We start from the raw sequence: 20,000 nt of genomic DNA, 5'->3' as shown, positions 1-20,000 counted from the left end.
ATTATTTGCATGAGTCTTGTTTCACCGTCGAGCTTGCATCAGCATGCCAACGTTAGGCTATTTGCCAAATTGAATTGAATTGAAGTCTCCCAACATGTCTTGCCAATCCATGAGGATACGGAAAATCTAGCACACCACACGCGGAGAAAGCGTTCCTTTGATAGAGAGGATACCTGCGTCTTTACTCTCACTGTAAAGTGCTACGCGCACGTTTGATTGCCGGTTTTACAAATTACGGGGATAAACATGCCAGGTCCAAATTACTAACAGGAAAAGAGGGACGATGACAAAGGGGATGAATCGCCAGGAAGACAGGGATGATCTTTCTCGCAGAGCAATGTTGTCTGCAAGAGCCAGTACAGCAGCGTTAATAAACTCCAAAAAAGTCATGTGACATACCCTAATAATGACAATCTTACTGTGCAAACAAAGTGTGGGGGATTGGGGCAATAAAAACAGTCGGTGGTGGTGGTAGTGCGCGATAGCTCTGTGATGGGGAGGGGGATTATTTTGGCTACACCTAGCCTACCCAACTCAGGACTCTGGATCCAACCGAGAATCTCCACAATGAGGGAAACACATCGAAAACATAAAATTAAATATGCTATATGCACAAATAGAGTTTATATCAATCAGACATTCTATTAGGTTAACAATGTTATTTTGAAACCTAATGAAGTGCCACATAATAACGGTCTGGCACACCCTCATGGCGCTGCTGCAGCGCATTGACATGGAGGAAACCTACAAAAAAAATATGATTATTATTTTAAATAATAAAACGGTTCAGACGGTATCTGGTGGATACTGCCACTGTTTAAGGCCATTTCACTTGTTGAAATTTAGCCTATAGGTCTGGAAAGGTGTTACAATATTAGAACCTGGCCTATTCTCTGCGGTGCTTAGTATGTCGGTAGAACGCGGCGACTCCCTCTACGTCGGATTCTAAATGTTTAAAAGAAGCAGCCGTTATTTTTGACAAAGTTTTCTGAAAATGTTGTTAATGCAAAAAAAAGGGCAGTGACTACCATGTCACTGAGACTATGTGTGTGCCGTTGCCACTGAATCCAAGTGCAGAAAAAACATATCCATATAGATTATTACATAATGCACCATGTTATTACATTTCCATCAAAAAAAAAAGTTGCGGCCGCATTCCGTAATAAATTTCGCATTTTGTAATAATTTATTACAAGATGAGAAAAAAGTTATTACGAAATGCGTTCAAGAAATTTATTACGAAATGCGTAAATTATTACACAATGCGGCAATTGTCACCGCATTATGTAATAATTTGTTACATTATTAGATATTGCACCGTTATTACATAATGCGGCGTTACAGTGCTTGTGTGCATGCATGTCTGAGGTGTGGAAACTGGGATTCGTGTGTGCATGTGTACGTGTGTTTGCGCACGCATGCATTTGTGAGTATGTGTATGGGAGTAGACTGTGGGGTCTGTGTATTTCAGCTTGTGTGTGTGTGTGTGTGTGTGTGTGTGTGTGTGTGTGTGTGTGTGTGTGTGTGTGTGTGTGTGTGTGTGTGTGTGTGTGTGTGTGATTATGTCTTAGGTCTCGTTTCCAGTCAGAAGCCACCCAAGGAGACTCCTATCCATTCACACAACGGTGGTTGCCATGGTTTCGGCATCCATTTACCCAGATCAGGCCCTCATATTTTGGGCACACTGTCACGTGCCAAACACATTGTGGTGTTAGCCTGCACCTCTCTCTATAGCACTGATGTGAGAGAAGAGACACTGATGGAAGATTTTTTTTGCAGCAAAATATATACGTACAGTATATATATACTCTATACGTACAGTTTTTGCTGTTAACTGTTACTATTATTGTATGGTAATTGTGTGTGTGTGTGTGTCTGTCTGTCTGTCTGTCTGTCTGTCTCTCTGTGTGTGTGTGTGTGTGTGTGTGTGTGTGTGTGTGTGTGTGTGTGTGTGTGTGTGTGTGTGTGTGTGTGTGTGTGTGTGTGTGTGTGTGTGTGTGTGTGTGTGTGTGTGTGTGTGTGTTAGAGAGAGGGGGCGGGAGAGAGTCTGTCCGGTTTGTATTGCATGTCTCTCTATCATCTGTATTGTTCTCCTGTCTCTGCTTCATAGGCATCGCTGTGGACCGGAATGGATTGATCTATTTTGTCGATGGAACGGTGATCAGAAAAGTGGACAAGGCCGGGGTCATCACCACCGTGGTCGGCTCCAACGATCTGGCCTCCGCTCGTCCTCTGGCGTGTGACGGCGCAATGGACGTCAGTCAGGTGATGAAATGTAAAATGCTGAACTATTGTAGCCAATCCTCAAAATTATTGTTTTTGGGGGTTTTGCAGAGGAAATTATCGTACGCAAGCCAAATTGTTGTGTAGAATGAAAACCTTGATCGTTCAGAGGACAAAGTTATGGTACAAACACAATGACTATTGTACATCTGCTAACTCTGTGAGAGAATGCCACAGTCTCAATGAGCAACATAGTTGCAATATCTACACTGGCCAAAATCCTACACAGTGCACTTTTAATGAAGTTTATATTTTTTGAAGCTTAAGCATACTATACAGACCAACTGTTCTGTGTTTGCTACTATTGTGTAGCTGTCTAACCCAGCCAACAACGCATACATAGCACACCTCCCAATGCCCACAACGAAATAGACGTTATGCACGCCTGTTAAAGGCTGTAGCACAACAGCCATCCTGAATGGTGCGGTGCAGAGGGACGGTACAACGTACCCACTCAGCCATGACTACCCTTTTTATATTGGTTTTTAAGTGAATGCCCAATTGTCAACTGAGTTGGATAACAACTGGTGAATGACAAATGGAGTGCTCAAAGACCAAAATCACAATTGTACCAACCAAACTCTAATGAACGAGGTCATCCTTTTGCTGGTGACGTTTTCGTCCTCTGAGCAGTAGGTGTCCTGAGAAGTAGGGGCAATTTTACCCAGCAATTGTTAATAGATGTAATGCCTGATATTATATGTGGCAGCCGTGGCCTAGTGGTTAGAGAGTTGGTCTTTCAATCTAGGGGTTGCAGGTCCGAATCCCACCCTCACCTCTCCATACACCTCCAACCATGGCTGAGGTCCCCTTGAGCAAGGCACCCCACATTGCTCCAGGGACTGTAACCAATACCCTGACAAATAATAACTGTAAGTTGCTAAAATGAAAGCGTTAGCTAGGTGAAATGTAATGTAATGTAATATGTCCATTACTGTGGTATCTGTCTGATTTTTTTGGGAAAATAAATGTCACAATTTACACCGTTAGTGTAGTATACAGTAGATCACAGATAGTCAGAACACTGTTAAAATTGAATAAGAGCGACCCAGACACATGTTAGCATATTAGTCGTGTCTCAGGTCTGCTGTAATCTCTGTATTGCGGTATTATATGGGGCAGCAGTGGCCTAGTGGTTAAAGAGATGGGCTTTAGTTCTGAAGGTTGCCGGTTCGAATCCCACCCTTTCACTCACTATCTCATTCCATGGCTAAAGTGGCCTTGAGCAAGGCAGCTAATCCCCAAATTGCTGCAGGGACTGTAACCAATAACCTGTACTGAAAATAACTGTAAGTCACTGTGGATAAAAGTGTCAGCTAAGTGTAATTAAATGTAGCTAATGTAATTATGTTCCTTCTCTCATTCACCTGCATCAGTTATATTTCAAAAAGTTAATTGCCAAAAAATGTACCAGTTAATTGCAAAAAAAAGAAAATAATTCTTTAGTTTGGTGGACCATTGGGGTGGACTCCCAGAGTCCCTATATAAACCAATTCAGTCCACAGTTCACTCAGATTAAAGAAACATGATTCATCTTTAGGGAACACTTCTCTTAGGTCTCTTAGGACTTCACTGTCATAACAGCTGAAATAATGACTTGTGTTCACCTCATTAGAAAACAAATATTGTTTATAATATTTTCATGATTAAACTGACAAGGCAAAACGTGTTTGCAGTGAAGAATCCCTATACGCTGGCATACAGGCTTCATGTCCCATGCCCAGACAGAAGCACAGGTGTCACTCTGCGTCGCCGTCACTTTGACCAGCAGAAAGCAATCACCAGGGGAGTTATTGAGTTTATAATGATGTCTAGCCATTTCATTTGTGGAGGGAGCAAATTAAATCACTGCTCTCTGGGTGTATGGTGTTCAAGCCATTCTTCTTTTTTCTCTCCAAACTTCAACTTAAGGCGACAGGGTGTAATTAAGTGCGGGTGCAACCAAAATGAGACACAATGTGACTTTTAACCCTTTATCCGGAATATGTCATCATGTACAGGTGTAATAGAGAGCATATACCAATACACTATACACACAAAACCACTTGCTCTCTCACACAGGCACATATGCAGACACGTACACACACCTTTTCCCTCTGACACAAAGACACATTCCCTCACACCTTGTCTGTGCTAGCCCCCATTAATCATTCCCCTATCAACAAATACCTGACAGTGCTGGTCAGACGAGGTAAAAAAAAACTGTGCTGTTTGCAAGATTGTGTGTGTGTGTGTGTGTACATGCATCTGTGTGTGCATGCATATGTGCGTGCGTGCGTACTTGTGTATGTGTTTGTGTGAGCATACACACTATCAACTTTATGTTCTATATCAAATACCTAAACTGTGTGTGTGTGTGTGTGTGTGTGTGTGTGTGTGTGTGTGTGTGTGTGTGTGTGTGTGTGTGTGTGTGTGTGTGTGTTATGTCTTCATTGAGATGTTAATTTCCTGTAGTGCTGTTTTTTTTCTCCCCAGGTTGTGCTGGAGTGGCCCACGGACTTGACCATAAGCCCCGTAGACAACTCCCTGTACGTCCTGGACGGTAACCTGGTGCTGCGGGTGTGTGAGGGGGGCCAGACCATGGTGGTGGCCGGGCGTCCTCTGCACTGCCCTGGGACCCCGCTGGACCTGCGGCCCACGGAGATCCAGCTGGCCACCCACACCACCCTGGAGAGCCCCAGCGCCATCGCCGTGTCCTACGCCGGCGAGCTCTACATCACCGAGACGGACGAGAAGAAGCTGAGCCGCATCAAGTACGTGTCGCCCGACGGCGAGATCACCCACCTGGCCGGCTCGCCGTCCGACTGCGACTGCCGCAACGACGTGAACTGCGACTGCTACCTGACGGGCGACGGCTACGCCAAAGACGCGCGGCTCAACGGGCCGTCCTCCATCGTGGCGGCGCCCGACGGCACCCTGTACGTGGCCGACCTGGGCAACATCCGGATCAGGGCCATCGGCCGGACGCGGGCCCCGCTGAGCACCGTGCCCGGCCTCCACGAGGTGGCGTCCCCCGAGGCCGAGGAGCTCTATCTGTTCAGCGCCAACGGGACACACCACCACACCCTGCACCTCATCACCGGGGACTACAAGTACAACTTCACCTACGACAACCAGGGCGACCTGGTCGGGGTGACCGACAGCCACGGCAACGCGCTGCGCATCCGACGGGACGCCGACCAAGTGCCCGTCCGCATCGTCACTCCAGACAACCAGGCCATCTGGATGGCGGTGGATGAGCAGAACGACCTCAAGTCCCTCACGGCACAGGGCCACGAGCTGGCGCAGTTCACCTACCATGGCAGCAGCGGACTTCTGGCCAGCAAGACCATCACTAATGGCTGGACATCGTTTTATGAGTATGTTGTAACTTGTCTGTGCTGCTGTACAAATGCAAAGTGTAGTGGCTGCTGTTTTACTGTATATAGTGCTTTTCATGATACTCAGGGCAGCTTTACAGGAGGTTCTTTCTCTCTCTCTTTCATAAACATACACACACACACACACACACACACACACACACACACACACACACACACACACACACACACACACACACACACACACACACACACACACACACACACACACACACACACACACACACACACAGAGCCTCCACCTGGCAGTTTAGTTTTGTAGCAGACAAGCCGTTTTAACTGAAACTTCTTTATTACTATGATCATTATTACCTTTGCTATCAATGACTTCTTGCAGATTCCGTATGCAAACACGGAACGGTCATTTCATGGAATTGTGTGAGGTCAGGCTGATGGCTCCGGTATAAAGTTTGTTTTGTCCTCCGCAGGTATGACACGGAGGGAAAACTCTGCAATGTCACCTTCCCTTCTGGTGTCATGACGAGTCTCCATAGTGACATGGACACGGACTTCACTGTCACCGTGACCACATCGGGCCAGGAGGATGATGCCAGCATCTCCACCAACCACACATCCATACAGACTGTCTTCACTCTCTCTCAGGGTATGATGATGCCTATATCATAAAATAAACATCCATCCATGCGTCCATCCATCCATCCATCCATCCATCCATCCATCCATCCATCCATCCACCCACCCATGCATCTGTCGATCCATTTATTTATTTATTTATTAATTTCATGCATCCATCCATCCATCCATCCATCCACCCATCCATCCATCACTCCGTCCATCCATCCACCCATGCATCTGTCGATCTATTTCTTTATTTATTTATTAATTCCATGCATTCATTTATCCATCCATCCAAGTATGGGAAACATTATCTGTGCAGACACCCTTCATACATATAATGTATTACACTCTCATACATATTTTATGCTCTCATACATTAATATATACAGTACACATTATGTCCAGGCCAATGTCTGTCAGCTCTGTTACTGTAAGTCAAGTCAAGTCAAGTAGCTTTATTTTGTCCCAGCTTGGGCAATTGTTTTGCTGTAGTAGTACATACGCGCACGCACATATACAGTACACACACAAAAACACATAAATTATTTAAAGTAATAAATAAAATGCATGGGGGTGGGGGTGGGTAAGATGCTAAGTGACAGAGTACATAGATGTTTATAAAAAAGAAGTAAAAGAAAAGTTTGTAAAAAATGGAAGATATGTATAAAGTAGATGTACTGGTGTCATACCACTAGTGTTGTAATTACATCTCTAAGAGTACGTCTACTTCTACATTTTATACAACTCTGATGATTGGTGTAGAAACTAAATCTAATATCATATTTTGTTCACTTCTATCTCGTCCCTCTGTAGACCAGCTTCGTAACAGTTATGTGTTGGGCTACGACCGCTCTCTGAGGATCCTGTTTGCCAATGGCATGGACTCTCACTACCAGACCGAGCCGCACATCCTGGCGGGGCCCTCGTGCCCCATCGTGGCGCGCCGCAACATGACTCTGCCCAGTGAGAGTGGACAGAACCTGGTGGAGTGGCGCTTCAGGAAGGAGACCTCCAGGTCAAAGGTCACCGTATTTGGGCGAAAGCTGCGGGTATGTTTTTCATCAGTCCATAGCTGCTTTATGCAGGTGGGCCCACCACCAGTGGACCTCTTCACTCATTGCTGAAAAGACTCCAATACATCATTACAACATTGATATTAGCGTGCCCCGTCCACATTGAGCAGGATACATATGTAAATGCATAACACCTCCCATCCACACTAACACAGCAAATTAATTCTAGCATGATAAATGGAGCTTTTTCAAAACTTTTTTTGCCCTTTTGTCATTTCACTCACTTTGTGTGTGTGTTTGCACACGTGCGCACGCTCATGTGTTTGTGTGATTGAGAGAGAGAGAGAGAGAGAGAGAGAGAGAGAGAGAGAGAGAGAGAGAGAGAGAGAGAGAGAGAGAGAGAGAGAGAGAGAGAGAGAGATTTGAATAAAACGCATGCACTGTAGCAAAGTGGAGTACATTTGCCGCAATAAGACTCAAATGCGAACCTTCTGGAGTAACAAACTGAGGTTCTGGCAGTCAGGTTGGCACCCTGGAAGCATTGACTTCACGTCCCAGCAGGGCAACTCTTTTCCCCTTTGCTACAATACAGCAACGCAAAAAGAAAGCCTTTGGTCTTCTAGAGAAGGTTATTCAGTATATTGCTGTGCAATGAGAAACAGCTTTCTCCAGCCACACCTTTGACATCTGTTGAAGTTCTGATTCATGTTGCGATTGGGTCTAAGAATTCTCCCATGATTGATGCAGGCAAGATCAAATCCATGGACAGCCCCTATCTGAGGTCAGCACAAGAGCAAGAAGCTATCCCCCTCTATCTTTACTCTCTGTCTTTCTATCTCTCTTTCTCTCTCTCTGTCTATCTCTCTTTCTCTCTATCTTTCTCTCTCTCTCTCTCTCTCTCTCTCTCTCTCTCTCTCTTTTTCTCTTTCTTTCTCTCTCTCTCTCTCTCTCTCTCTCTCTCTCTCTCTCTCTCTCTCTCTCAACCTCCAGTATGGGAGATAAATAAGTCGTTCACCATACTTATCTTATATCTCTCATTTATGGTCTATTTCAGCAAGCGAGTTTGCTCCTCGCACTTTTCAAAGTATTCGGTGAGAAGTTAGAGCTGTGTGATTTAAGACCTTGAGTCAATGCCAGTGTGACTTTCACCCTCATGGAGTTCCTAAGAGCACAGTGAATGTATTTAGCCGCCTCATAGGCAACACAACCCACCTACGGTACACACAGCTAGTCTCGACTTTTTTGCATTCAGAACACACATGTCTGCATACAAGGCATGTGTGTGTCTTATTCTGTATACTACTGTATGCAATTGCACAAGAGAAGGAGCAGGGATGATGCCTTCCTTGTATTTCGTAAATTAGTCATGCTCTTGTTGGGTATGTATTATAGTATATGCTACATACATTCTATATACTGTACGTATATGTTTGATTAATTTGATCTTATTTACTGTACCGTATTTCTGTCTTTGTATGCCTGTAGCTTCATGTGTCTTCTGCTTTCAATTACTTTGTATGAAAGTCTGTACTTAATGTGGCCATATGATAGCCTGATTATCATTGACTTTCAAGTCTCTTTGAGACTTGGTCTGACCAAGAGCGTATCAATTAACATTTCCCAAACAGCATTTTCCAAATGGCCTCCCTTGGTTAGCTAATGATTGTTTGCTTCCCAACTAAGTGGGAGGAGTTCCCGTAACTCAGAAAGTACTTACATTGACTCTTGACCTGACTGGTAGCAACACTGAAGATGTCGCGTCACTACGAGGGTACGGCCTGGCTAGGCATATGAAGCACAGAGTACTCACACCTGGCCTAAAAGAGACATAACCTGGTTATTATGGATATGTTATGACCTTTCAATAGGACCTAAACCATGGCATGTTTCTGCCATTGCTATATGTTGGACTTCCTCAGAAAGTAAAGTAGTGAACACATTTTTATACATATAATGTCGTTATCCATTGACAGTAACAAAGGCAAATACATGTATACATGTATTTGCCTACATGTATTTGCCTTTGTTACTGTCAATGGATAACGGCATCTAGGACTTCACTGGGTTATGGATATGTTATGGCGATTCAACTGTTAAGGAGATATTGTACATTTTTCATATGGTGTGATGCTGTTCGTCCTCTATGCAAGACTTGTTGAGATAGTACAGTAGTGTAAGTGGAGTATATGTAACTGGCTATATGTGTACCAATTTCTGTGTCTGTCTCTGTTTCATCCTCAATAGGTGAATGGCCGTAACATCTTATCTGTGGACTACGACCGCCTCCTGCGGACGGAAAGAATATACGACGACCACCGCAAGTTCCTACTGAAGATCGTGTACGACGCAGCCGGTCAACCCGTGCTGTGGACTCCAAGCAGCAAGCTCCTTCCGGTCAACGTGTCGCGGAGCAGTGGCGGTCGCATCAGTGCTCTGCAGTGGGGCTCGGAGGCCGAGCGGCTTGAGTACGATGACCAGGACCGACTAGTTACCAGAGAGTTCCCTGACGGCAAGACCTGGGCCTATACCTACATGGAGCAGGTAAGAGTTCCCTGATGACAAGACATGTGCCTATACCTACATGGAGCAGGTAAGAGTTCCCTGACGGCAAGACATGTGCCTATACATACATGGAGCAGGTAAGAGTTCCCTGATGACAAGACCTGGGCCTATACCTACATGGAGCAGGTAAGAGTTCCCTGATGACAAGACCTGGGCATGGACACGGAGCATATCATGAGGCTGCCTCACAGCTTGCCAATATATTACAGATAGTCCTACAAAACAAAGTGGATTATCCAATGGAGCAGAAGTGTGATACTTATTAACAACTGATAGTAACAGCTGTGAAACTGCGGACATTACCATGAAATGTATGTAGAACAAGCACAGTCAGAGATGGAAATCTGGTCGCAATGTGGCCAACGCCATGGCCAACTTTTTCAACGTCACATGATGCGAAGATGCATGTGATGTCAGATTCTAATAAAGGTTCAATGGAATTAAATGGTTTCCATTCCCCATATGACTTTTTTTAAGTTGCTATTGAGCCATTAATAAGAGAGTATAATCAATTGGGCTAATAAACATACATACTCATTGTAATACCTCACCAAAACACCTCTGGGGGTCCAGGTTAATGATAAAGAAAATGTTTTATTTTCTTTTGGACAATAATAAGATATTTTCAGGGACCCAGCCATCTCTGGATACCCAAGACCCCTTTGCATTTATACCATGTACTGGTCATTGATTGTTTTATCATTAGTGTATTACAGTATATTAGAGTGAAGTTAAGAAAGGCATTATATTCTCTTGAGTTATAACCAACCACAAAATAATTATGCATTTGACCATACACTATGTATTTAACAAAACGACACTCCTTGTGTTTGTTCCCAGGCTGTGGTGCTCCTCCTGGCCAGTCAGCGGCAGTACGTCTTTGAGTACGACACCCACGGCCTCCTCTCCGGTGTCACCATGCCCAGCCTGGCCCGCTACACCATGCACACCGTCCGCTCCCTGGGCTTCTACAGCAACGTCTACCAGCCGCCTGAGAGCAACGCCTCCGTCGCCATCGACTACAGAGAAGACGGACTTCTGCTAAGAGTCGCGCACCACGGAACGGGCCGTCGTGTTCTGTACCGGTACCGGTGGCAGAACAAGCTGTCCGAAGTTCTGTACGACAGCACCAAGGTCACATTCACGTTTGACGAGGCGGCGGGCGTGCTGAAGACCATCAACCTTCAGAACGAGGCCTTCATCTGCACTATCCGCTTCCGACAGCTGGGGGCGCTGGTGGACAGGCAGATATACCGCTTCAATGAGGACGGCATGGTGAACGCTCGTTTCGACTACGCCTACGACGGGAGCCTGCGAGTGGCCAGCGTGCAAGGTGTCATCAACGACACGCCGATGCCCATCGACCTGTACCAGTACGACGACATCTCCGGGAAGCTGGAGCAATTTGGCAAGTTTGGCGTGATCTACTACGACATCAACCAGATCATTTCCACGTCCGTCATGACCTACAGCAAGCACTTTGACGGCCACGGCAGGATCAAAGAGATACAGTATGAGGTGTACCGCACGGTGATCTACTGGGTCTCCTTCCAATACGACGCTGCAGGGAGAGTCATCAAGAAAGAGCTGAAGGTTGGGCCGTACGCCAACTCAACCAAGTATTCGTATGAGTACGACATGGACGGCCAGCTGCAGGTGGTGTTTCTTTTTTTGTAATTTAGTTTTTATTGGTTGTTACAGAAAAACAGGCAACACTACACTAAAAGTAGATGGAACACTACACTAACAGAACATGCCGTAGGCCTATATAAAGAATATATGCATTACATGCACAGTACACAAATAACATTATTTAGCATGTGCACACACATCCACTTACTGTAGACCTTACTGTAGACGGTAGGGACACATAGCAGGCGAAGCGAGCGAGGCGAAGAGAGGCGAAGAGAGGCGAAATTCACTGACAGCTCAACTGTCATCAGGTTGTCGCGGCGATTCAAATGGAATGGAACAGTTATGTTGTTGGTTTGATTGGGCCGTGGAAGGCGAATTCGTTCCTCATTTGCATGACATTAAACTTTGTTTAATAATTTCGCTTCGCATTGCCCCTGTTCGCTTGCCTTCGCCTCTCTCGTAGGAATGAATGACGAAGTTCGCTTTGCGTGACCAAATTCGCGTCTATGTGTCCCTACTGTTACTTACTGTGTATTGTACTCTTCAACCTAATTGAATACACGAGTGACACGCGTATGCACGTTTGATACATCAATGGCTATAAGAATGTCATCATAAAGAAAGAGGAGAAAAATACATTTTAAAAATCCACCAAAGTAATGTATTATATCTGTACAGGTGGTGTCTTTGAACGACCGCATGTCTTGGCGTTACAACTACGACCTGAACGGCAACCTCCACCTGATGAACCCTGGCGACAGCCCTCGTCTCATTCCTCTTCGCTATGACCTCCGCGACCACATCACGCGCCTGGGAGACCTACAGTATCAGCTGGATGAGGACGGCTTCCTGCGACAGCGAGGCGCTGACATCTTTGAGTACAACTCCAAAGGTATTGTCTCAACTTTTCCCAGTTTCCCCTTCTGTTCCCTAGTTAACTACTACTGGGGACAAAAGTTGATTCGTCTTGATGTGCAATTAGAAGATGGTGAGTAGAAGTTGATGTTCCAGTGGGCCCAAATGCCATTTATTGTCATAAATGACGATGTGCATTTATTTACAAATAATGAACAGGAAACTCAAACAAACACAATAACTAATGTGAGATTGTTCATACCTTGATCTTTGCCCCTTAACTCCTTAGTGCAGAGCCTCTGTTATAACCTTATTGTCACCAAACTGGTAATGACCAAGTCTTAATCGGTTACTTAAGACTCTCTGCATTATCATATTGTAGCAATGTTGTTATGATGTAGGTGAGTGTTTTCCTTAAAGAATGAACAGGCCCGTCTGCAGTAAAAGGCTACTGACTTACCCTTGGCCTCCACATTTAATACCCCAGTTTCCCTCTTCTTCCCAATAGGTGGGGGTACACACACACACACACACACACACACACACACACGCGCACACACACACACACACACACACACACACACACACACACACACACACACACACACACACACACACACACACACACACACACACACACACCAGCCTGATCTCCAAAAAATCTGTGCTCCTGGACACGGATGTTAAGGACACAAAATCTGTGTCCAGGAGCACGGATTTTGCCAAAATTCCGTGCTCCTGGACACGGAATTGTTTTCCGTGATGGGCACACGGAAGTGCTTTCTATATTCCCACAGCACTGTGTTAACTCTATCATTAGAAAATACATACCAAATGCTAATCCTAAGCAAAATAATGCTATAGCAATTTAAGTTGTGCCCTGACCAAAACATTCCCTAACCTTAACCTGTCATTAAAGACATATTTTTGATAAATATCTTTTCCAGTTGGTTGATATGCTATCAAATTCATATAATGAATGAAAGAAAACTAGCTGTGCCCAGACCAAAACAATTCCTAACCCTAACCTGTCAGTAAGAAATGTTTTTTGGAGAAAAAATATTTGACTGAGGTCAAAGACTGTGGAAGCATAGAGCTGTGGGAGTATAGAGAGAGCACTTCTGTGTGTCCATCACGGAAAACAATTCCGTGTCCAGGAGCACGGAAAACAATTCCGTGTCCAGGAGCACGGAATTTTGGCAAAATCTGTGCTCCTGGACACGGATTTCGTGTCCTTAACATCCGTGTCCAGGAGCACGGAATTTTTGGAGATCATGTTGCACACACACACACACACACACACACACACACACACACACACACACACACACACACACACACACACACACACACACACACACGCAGACTAATACAATAGTGTAGTTTTGTTTGTTTGTTTAATCATTTTTTTGTTTTGCATTCAGTTTCTATTTAAGGATCTGTGTGGTTATGTACGGATGTGTATATGGGAAAGACAAGCAGAAAACAAATGCAACATTTTGTTACTGTTTTACCAATATCCACAATAAACAAGTTCATTTTGACTTTTTACCAATATCCACAATAAACAAGCTCATTTTGACTTTTTACCAATATCCACAATAAACAAGTTTGATTTTGACATTTTGACTTCCAGGTCTGCTGGAGAGGGTCTACAGCAAGTCCCAAGGCTGGACCGTGCGGTATCGGTACGACGGACTTGGTCGAAGGGTGTCCTCGAAGTGCAGTTTGGGAACGCACCTGCAGTACTTCTACGCCGACCTCACATACCCGAGTCGAATCACTCATGTGTACAACCACAGCAGCCTGGAGATCAGCTCGCTCTACTACGACCTGCAGGGCCACCTCTTCGCTATGGAAACGAGCAGTGGAAAGGAGTTCTACATCGCCTGTGACAACACAGGGACACCGCTGGCCATCTTCAGCACAGAGGGCCTGCTGCTCAAACAGGTTTTCTATTTATCATTTTTTATTTGTTTATTTATTTTTAATTCAATCCAATTCAATTCAACATTATTAAAAAGCATATCATTCTCACTCTCGAATCTATCTTTCAAAAAAAGGGTTTTGTCTAAAAACAATATATTAGTGGTGTCAACAATAATCGATTCGGCAATGCAATACAATGCGGGTCATGGACGATTCAATTCAATGCGGCAAGTTCCATAATAGATGCGGCAATTTTTTTAAGCTTCAATTACTTCCGTGGATATTTCCTGAGCAAATGAATGTTGAATGAAATAAAAGCACTTCAAAGAATTGAAAACTGCAAGACTGATACAGAAAACAGCCAATAAAATGTTGCTCAGTATCTGACTACTTGTATTGCCTCATCATGACTGATGAAACATTTGCTTTGCTTTCAGTAGAAATGTAATGTATTGCAATGCATTGTAGAATTGAATCGAATCGAATTGAATCGAATTGAATCGAATCGAAACGCTACCTCCCGAATCATAATCGAATCGAATCGTGAGGGCAGTGCCAATGCACACCACTACAATATATCTTCGATATATACAACTTACAATCGGTATATACAAAGTATTGCCTTTACGATGAGCAAACCGGTACTTATTTTCATGCTATGCTCATATGAGAGAGTGTTTCTGGAATGCCCCCCCAGGTGCAGTACACAGCGTATGGGGAGGTGCACCAGGACTCCAACCCTGACCTCCACCTCCCGCTGGGCTTCCACGGTGGCCTCTACGACCCCCTGACCAAGCTGGTCCACTTCGGGGAGAGAGACCTGGACGTGATGGCAGGCCGCTGGACGGCTCCGTGCCCCACCGCCTTTAAGGACGTGGGGAAGGAGCCCCGGCCATTCAACCTGTACATGTTCAGGAACAACGACCCCGTCAGTCATGGCCGCCACCTGCGAGATTATATCACAGGTGAGACACACACATAGATACACTGGTAGGTGTCGCGCTCAACATTTTTGGTATGCGTTACTACAGAGGCCTGCGGCCTTGGTATGGGCTGTAAGCAAATCATCACCTAATACTAGAAGTCAACCCTCTCCAACTTGGAACTCACTTGAAATTTTCACAAATGTTTGGGGCCCACCTCTAAGCCAATAATCACTAAAACAAAACAAAAAACAAAACAAAAACAAAAGTCAACAGCAACACACACAAGTTTTCAAGGCCCACTTGGAAAACCGGTGGGCACTGGCCCACAGTTTCAGAATCACTGCTGTAAGCAAATTAGCACCTTCAAGGTTATTTATTGTGATGATGATGATGATGATGATGATGATGATGATGATGATGAGGATGATTGTTATAATGCTTTCATAGCACACTTTGGTTATTTGTTGTTTTTAAAGGACTTTATAAATAAATGTGATTTTTTTTTTCTTTTGCCAGATGTGAACACCTGGCTGGTAACATTTGGCTTCCATCTGCATAACACTGTGCCTGGATTTCCATCCCCCAAGTTTGACATCCACAACCCCTCCTATGAACTGATAAAGAGCCAATTTTGGGATGATTTGCCCGTAAGTGTTTTGCCTCTTCTCACACATTTGTTTAGTTTTTGCTGTTGTAAGATGTTTATGCTGTTGTTTTTGGATTGTGGACAAAAGTGCTGCTTCTAAGGTAATATTATTATAGTGTATTGTATTGCACTGCATTGTATTTTGTATATTATATTATATTGTATTATATTATAGAACATCTCTATATTATATTAGATGATTAATAGATGCCCCTCTTCTAATTTATTGAACAGAGCAATTCAATGTAAGGTTGTGTGAAAGGATTCAGGTGAGTGTTTAAAGCAGTGATATTGACATCATCTTTCTCAGATGGCTTTTCTAACACGGCTGTTGTATTTCCTGCAGCCCATCTTCGGGATGCAGCAGGATGTCAGCCGGCAGGCCCAGGCCTTCCTGTCCTTCAAGAGGCTGCCGGAGCTCAGCCTGGGCCCTGCCATTCACGCTGAGAAGCCTTGGCTGTGGTTCGCCACCAGCTCCTCCCTGATTGGCCGCGGCATCATGTTGGCGATCAGCAAAGGGAAAGTGGTGGTGACTCACACGCTGGCCACGGCCAGCGAGGACTGCGTGAAGCTGGCATCCGTGCTCAACGGCGCCATCTACCTGCAGGACGTGCACTACATGCTGGACGGCTGTGACACGCACCATTTCGTGAAGCTGGGCGCGGCGGACGCTGACCTCGCCACGCTGCGGATAACGAACGGGCACCGTGCGCTGGAGAACGGCGTCAACGTGACCGTGTGGCAGTCGACAGCGGTGACAGCGGGAGCTGGGCGCACGACTCGCCGCCTGGTGGACGTGGAGCTGAGGAGTAGTAGTGGCAGCAGCAGCAGCAATGGCGGCACCTCCTCTTCCACCACCACCACCACCTCCACCTCCACCGTGGCCATCCACCTGCGCTATGGCACCACACCAGACGAGGAGCGCGAGCGCATTCTGGAGATGGCCCGCCAGAGGGCGCTGGTGAGCGCGTGGGCCCGCGAGCAGCAGAGGGTGCGTGACGGAGAAGAAGGAGCTCGGCAGTGGAGCGAGGTAGAGAAGCGGCAGCTACTGGGCAGTGGGGGGAGAGTGTCTGGCTACGACGGCTACTACGTACTCTCGGTGGAGCAGTACCCCGAACTGGCGGACAGCCCCAACAACATTCAGTTCCTCCGCCAAAACGAGATCGGCAAGAGGTAGCACCTTTCCTTGCTAGGCTTATACTGGGGAGACAGTCTGCAGAGGCCTAATCCATTGGGATTACACTACCCTGGCAAAACAGAATATAACATGAAACGTATAGTCTGACACCGCACGGTTCAGAAAGCTGAGGGATGTGTTCGGGACCTTACTGCTATTGTTTAAACTTCGTCTGCGCACTATGAAACATCAGAGCTACAGTGACTAAGCTGCCCCAACGATTCAAACGGGAAGAAAAAAAGTCTTGTGTTGTGATTGGAGGACAGGTTTGTGGTCCTTTTGTGTTCTGATATCCAACAGTACAATACTAGACCAACTCGCCAGCCAAAATACAGTCTGCCGCAAGGCGGGTTCTTCTAGTTGAAGTGTTCTAGTTAAGAAGCCTAGAGATTACTCGAGATCACTGGATCATAGTGGATGGATGATGCTAACTTTCCTCTCAGTGAAGCATATAAGTAAGGGGGGTCTTAAACACTAGGGCGGTAAAGCGTCGCGGAACGGCCGCGTTTTTTACCGGCGTCAGTGAAAATACATTGAAACATATCTGTCCTTACACACCAACCGGTGGTAGTTGGCCGGCAGCGGCGCGGGAGCCGGCTCCGCGCCGCGCTGCATTTGGAAAATAGAACTCGAGCGTATTTTTCACCGGTGGTGTCTCATTCAAATGAATGGCAAAGTAGCACGCTAGCTAGCTAGTGTGCAAGGCAGAGAAAAACACAACGGCCGAAACTAAGCAGAAAGACCGCGTTCGTCCCGCGACTGTTCCGTTCCGCTTTGGTATGTTTTGCCCCTAAGGGAGACAGCTTGCTGAAATGACAGGAGAGCGGACACTAAGGACATCAAAATCTGCATCTTGCAGTGTTGAGCACAGTTTGTCTTTGGTACTCAGAGTACTGAATTGTGAACAAAAGCCTTTGTTGTGTGAGTGACTTGGGGCTGCCAAGCGGACTGCAGGCCCTCAAGTGTAGATTGGGAGCAATAATAATTACACGATGTCTGCAATGCAAGGTGCTTGAGTTAGCCCTGTCGATTCGCTTGGAGGGGCGTGCAGTTGGACACTTTGGGAAGTTTTGTTTTGTTTTTTTTGCTCAAAGGGTCGTGCAAGTCGGCAAATCTGAACCAACGCTGTGCGTTGTGCCACAGTAGTTAATATGTAATTGTATGAAGCCTTTACCATGGCAAGAGTCTCAACAGCACAACTCCATAAGCCTGAATCACTCACCGGCTCACTGCAAAAGCTCAAATGTTGAGACAACCCAAACTATCAGGGCGACTACATGCAATACTTTTTTTTTTTTTTTAGCTTTTTGTTTGATGTTTTGCTAAGGTTTCTCTGATGTCTGAGGTCATAGTGGCATTGTTGAAGATTAGGTACAGTAAGACCTCTACCAAATCTTCAGTTTGGTACTGTGGGGAACTTAACAGTTCTCTGGGGAACCAGAGTTCTGGAAGAATCCCTAAGGGAACGTACAGTGTTGCTTCTTTGAAGAACCCCAAGGTACTGGTACTGGTGCCCGTTCCCGCATCAGTTACGTTTGGAACTAAGGTGCTTACTTGCAAACCCATGTTCATACCAGGTTCTAAACGTTTCCGTATATGCCCATGAGATGAACCAGATGAACACCCTGACGTCCACATTGTCGTCACTGTTCACAGAGAAAAAACAAGTATTTTTCGGTTCACATTATGAACCTACTTTCTGATTCCCAAACGCTCAGTCTTGTGGCATGGACACACCAGCAAGTTCAAGATTTGGTGCGGGAACGGGCACCGGCACGGTTCTCTGTCGGAGTGACCTTTTAGAAAACTTTGGAGTTCTTCTAATCACATCTAGGTTAATCAAAGCACTTTCAGGGGGTCTCTTGCTATGGCAAAAGAAGGTTCTTTGAGGAACCTTGTCATTGTGGTTTCAGGTGAAGACCTGCCAACTACAAATCCCCCACCACTTAGCTTATACGTACAGTTGCTGAGATTGATTGCTATGATTGATGAGGACCCTGCTTTTTTTCAGACATGCTAGAACTTTTGCACTTTATAATTTCATAAATCGCCTCAATTTCTCTACATACTTCTTTGAAACTATTCACAATCACTTTTATTTTACATTTGTCATAAGCCCCACCGTGTTACAGCTAGCGTAACTCCTGTCCAAACAGACAGTAGAGCTGGCTAAAACTGAAGAACAGTTTGCATCATGTTGCCTTGACAATTTCAGTTTTCTCAACATTTACTTTTTTACAATGCACAGACAAACTAATGTACAGTGAACGTAATTTATGAATCATTTTATGTTATTTATTTGTCTATTTATTTGTTTGTCCATGAATTCAGTTAGTTTGTATAATTATGGTAGTCATTTAAAATATTTAAGAAGTACAGCAACAAATAACAGCAGAACAGCATTGACAGTCAAGCAAAGCTAAAACTACAGGTTGTACTTGAGTGTGGACCATATGGAATTGTTTATAAGTGGTTTAAATGTGTGTTACTAAAGTGTGGACTTAGCGACTACAATTCATAATCATACATCTTTAATGTCGAAAAAATAATAATAAAAAATGAAACAAGCGTCACCACCAACTTCCAAGAACACATCTGTTACTTGTGTTTTATTCACTGTTGGGTTCAGAGGACCAACATAGCTGAAATTCCTGTGGAGCTGAATATTCAGCAACGGTTAGAGTATGTGAAGATCAATCAGCTCTGATAAGTATCAGACACGAAAAGCACATATACAGGAACTTAATGCAGCTTTTTATATGCAGTTGGCTTTTTTGCGTTACATACGGTTGCAGTCATTTATGTTCAGTAGTATTTATACTTTATCAATAAAAAATGAAACAGGAAACATGTTCCACAGCCCATTTCTTCTACCCTATGTCAACACATCAGAACTCTGTTTTTCCGTTTTGTAGCCACTTCGCTCAGATGGGCCCGCTGGCGGGCCCCTTCACAGAAAACTTTTTACTTCAGAAAAGTGTTGGCAGTAAACATACAACATACAGTATGTCGTCC

General features: G+C 45.0%; 1 protein-coding gene across 1 annotated transcript in view; it reads left to right on the top strand.

Moving 5' to 3' along the window:
- Window positions 1-16,985, top strand: part of si:dkey-237h12.3 (teneurin-3) — a 215,683-nt gene extending 198,698 nt beyond the window's left edge. The window contains exons 24-34 of the mRNA XM_063188595.1: window positions 2,111-2,265; window positions 4,759-5,642; window positions 6,092-6,267; window positions 7,056-7,291; window positions 9,500-9,796; window positions 10,658-11,473; window positions 12,131-12,344; window positions 13,944-14,257; window positions 14,934-15,201; window positions 15,679-15,809; window positions 16,155-16,985. Coding sequence (XP_063044665.1) covers window positions 2,111-2,265; window positions 4,759-5,642; window positions 6,092-6,267; window positions 7,056-7,291; window positions 9,500-9,796; window positions 10,658-11,473; window positions 12,131-12,344; window positions 13,944-14,257; window positions 14,934-15,201; window positions 15,679-15,809; window positions 16,155-16,985 — 4,322 coding nt within the window. The remainder of the gene's footprint in view (window positions 1-2,110; window positions 2,266-4,758; window positions 5,643-6,091; window positions 6,268-7,055; window positions 7,292-9,499; window positions 9,797-10,657; window positions 11,474-12,130; window positions 12,345-13,943; window positions 14,258-14,933; window positions 15,202-15,678; window positions 15,810-16,154) is intronic.
- The last annotated feature ends 3,015 nt before the right edge of the window (window positions 16,986-20,000 follow it).

The sequence above is a fragment of the Engraulis encrasicolus genome, chromosome 22 (assembly GCF_034702125.1).
Source record: "Engraulis encrasicolus isolate BLACKSEA-1 chromosome 22, IST_EnEncr_1.0, whole genome shotgun sequence".
Taxonomy (NCBI): Eukaryota; Metazoa; Chordata; class Actinopteri; order Clupeiformes; family Engraulidae; genus Engraulis; species Engraulis encrasicolus.
This window is presented reverse-complemented; position numbering and strand designations above follow the sequence as displayed.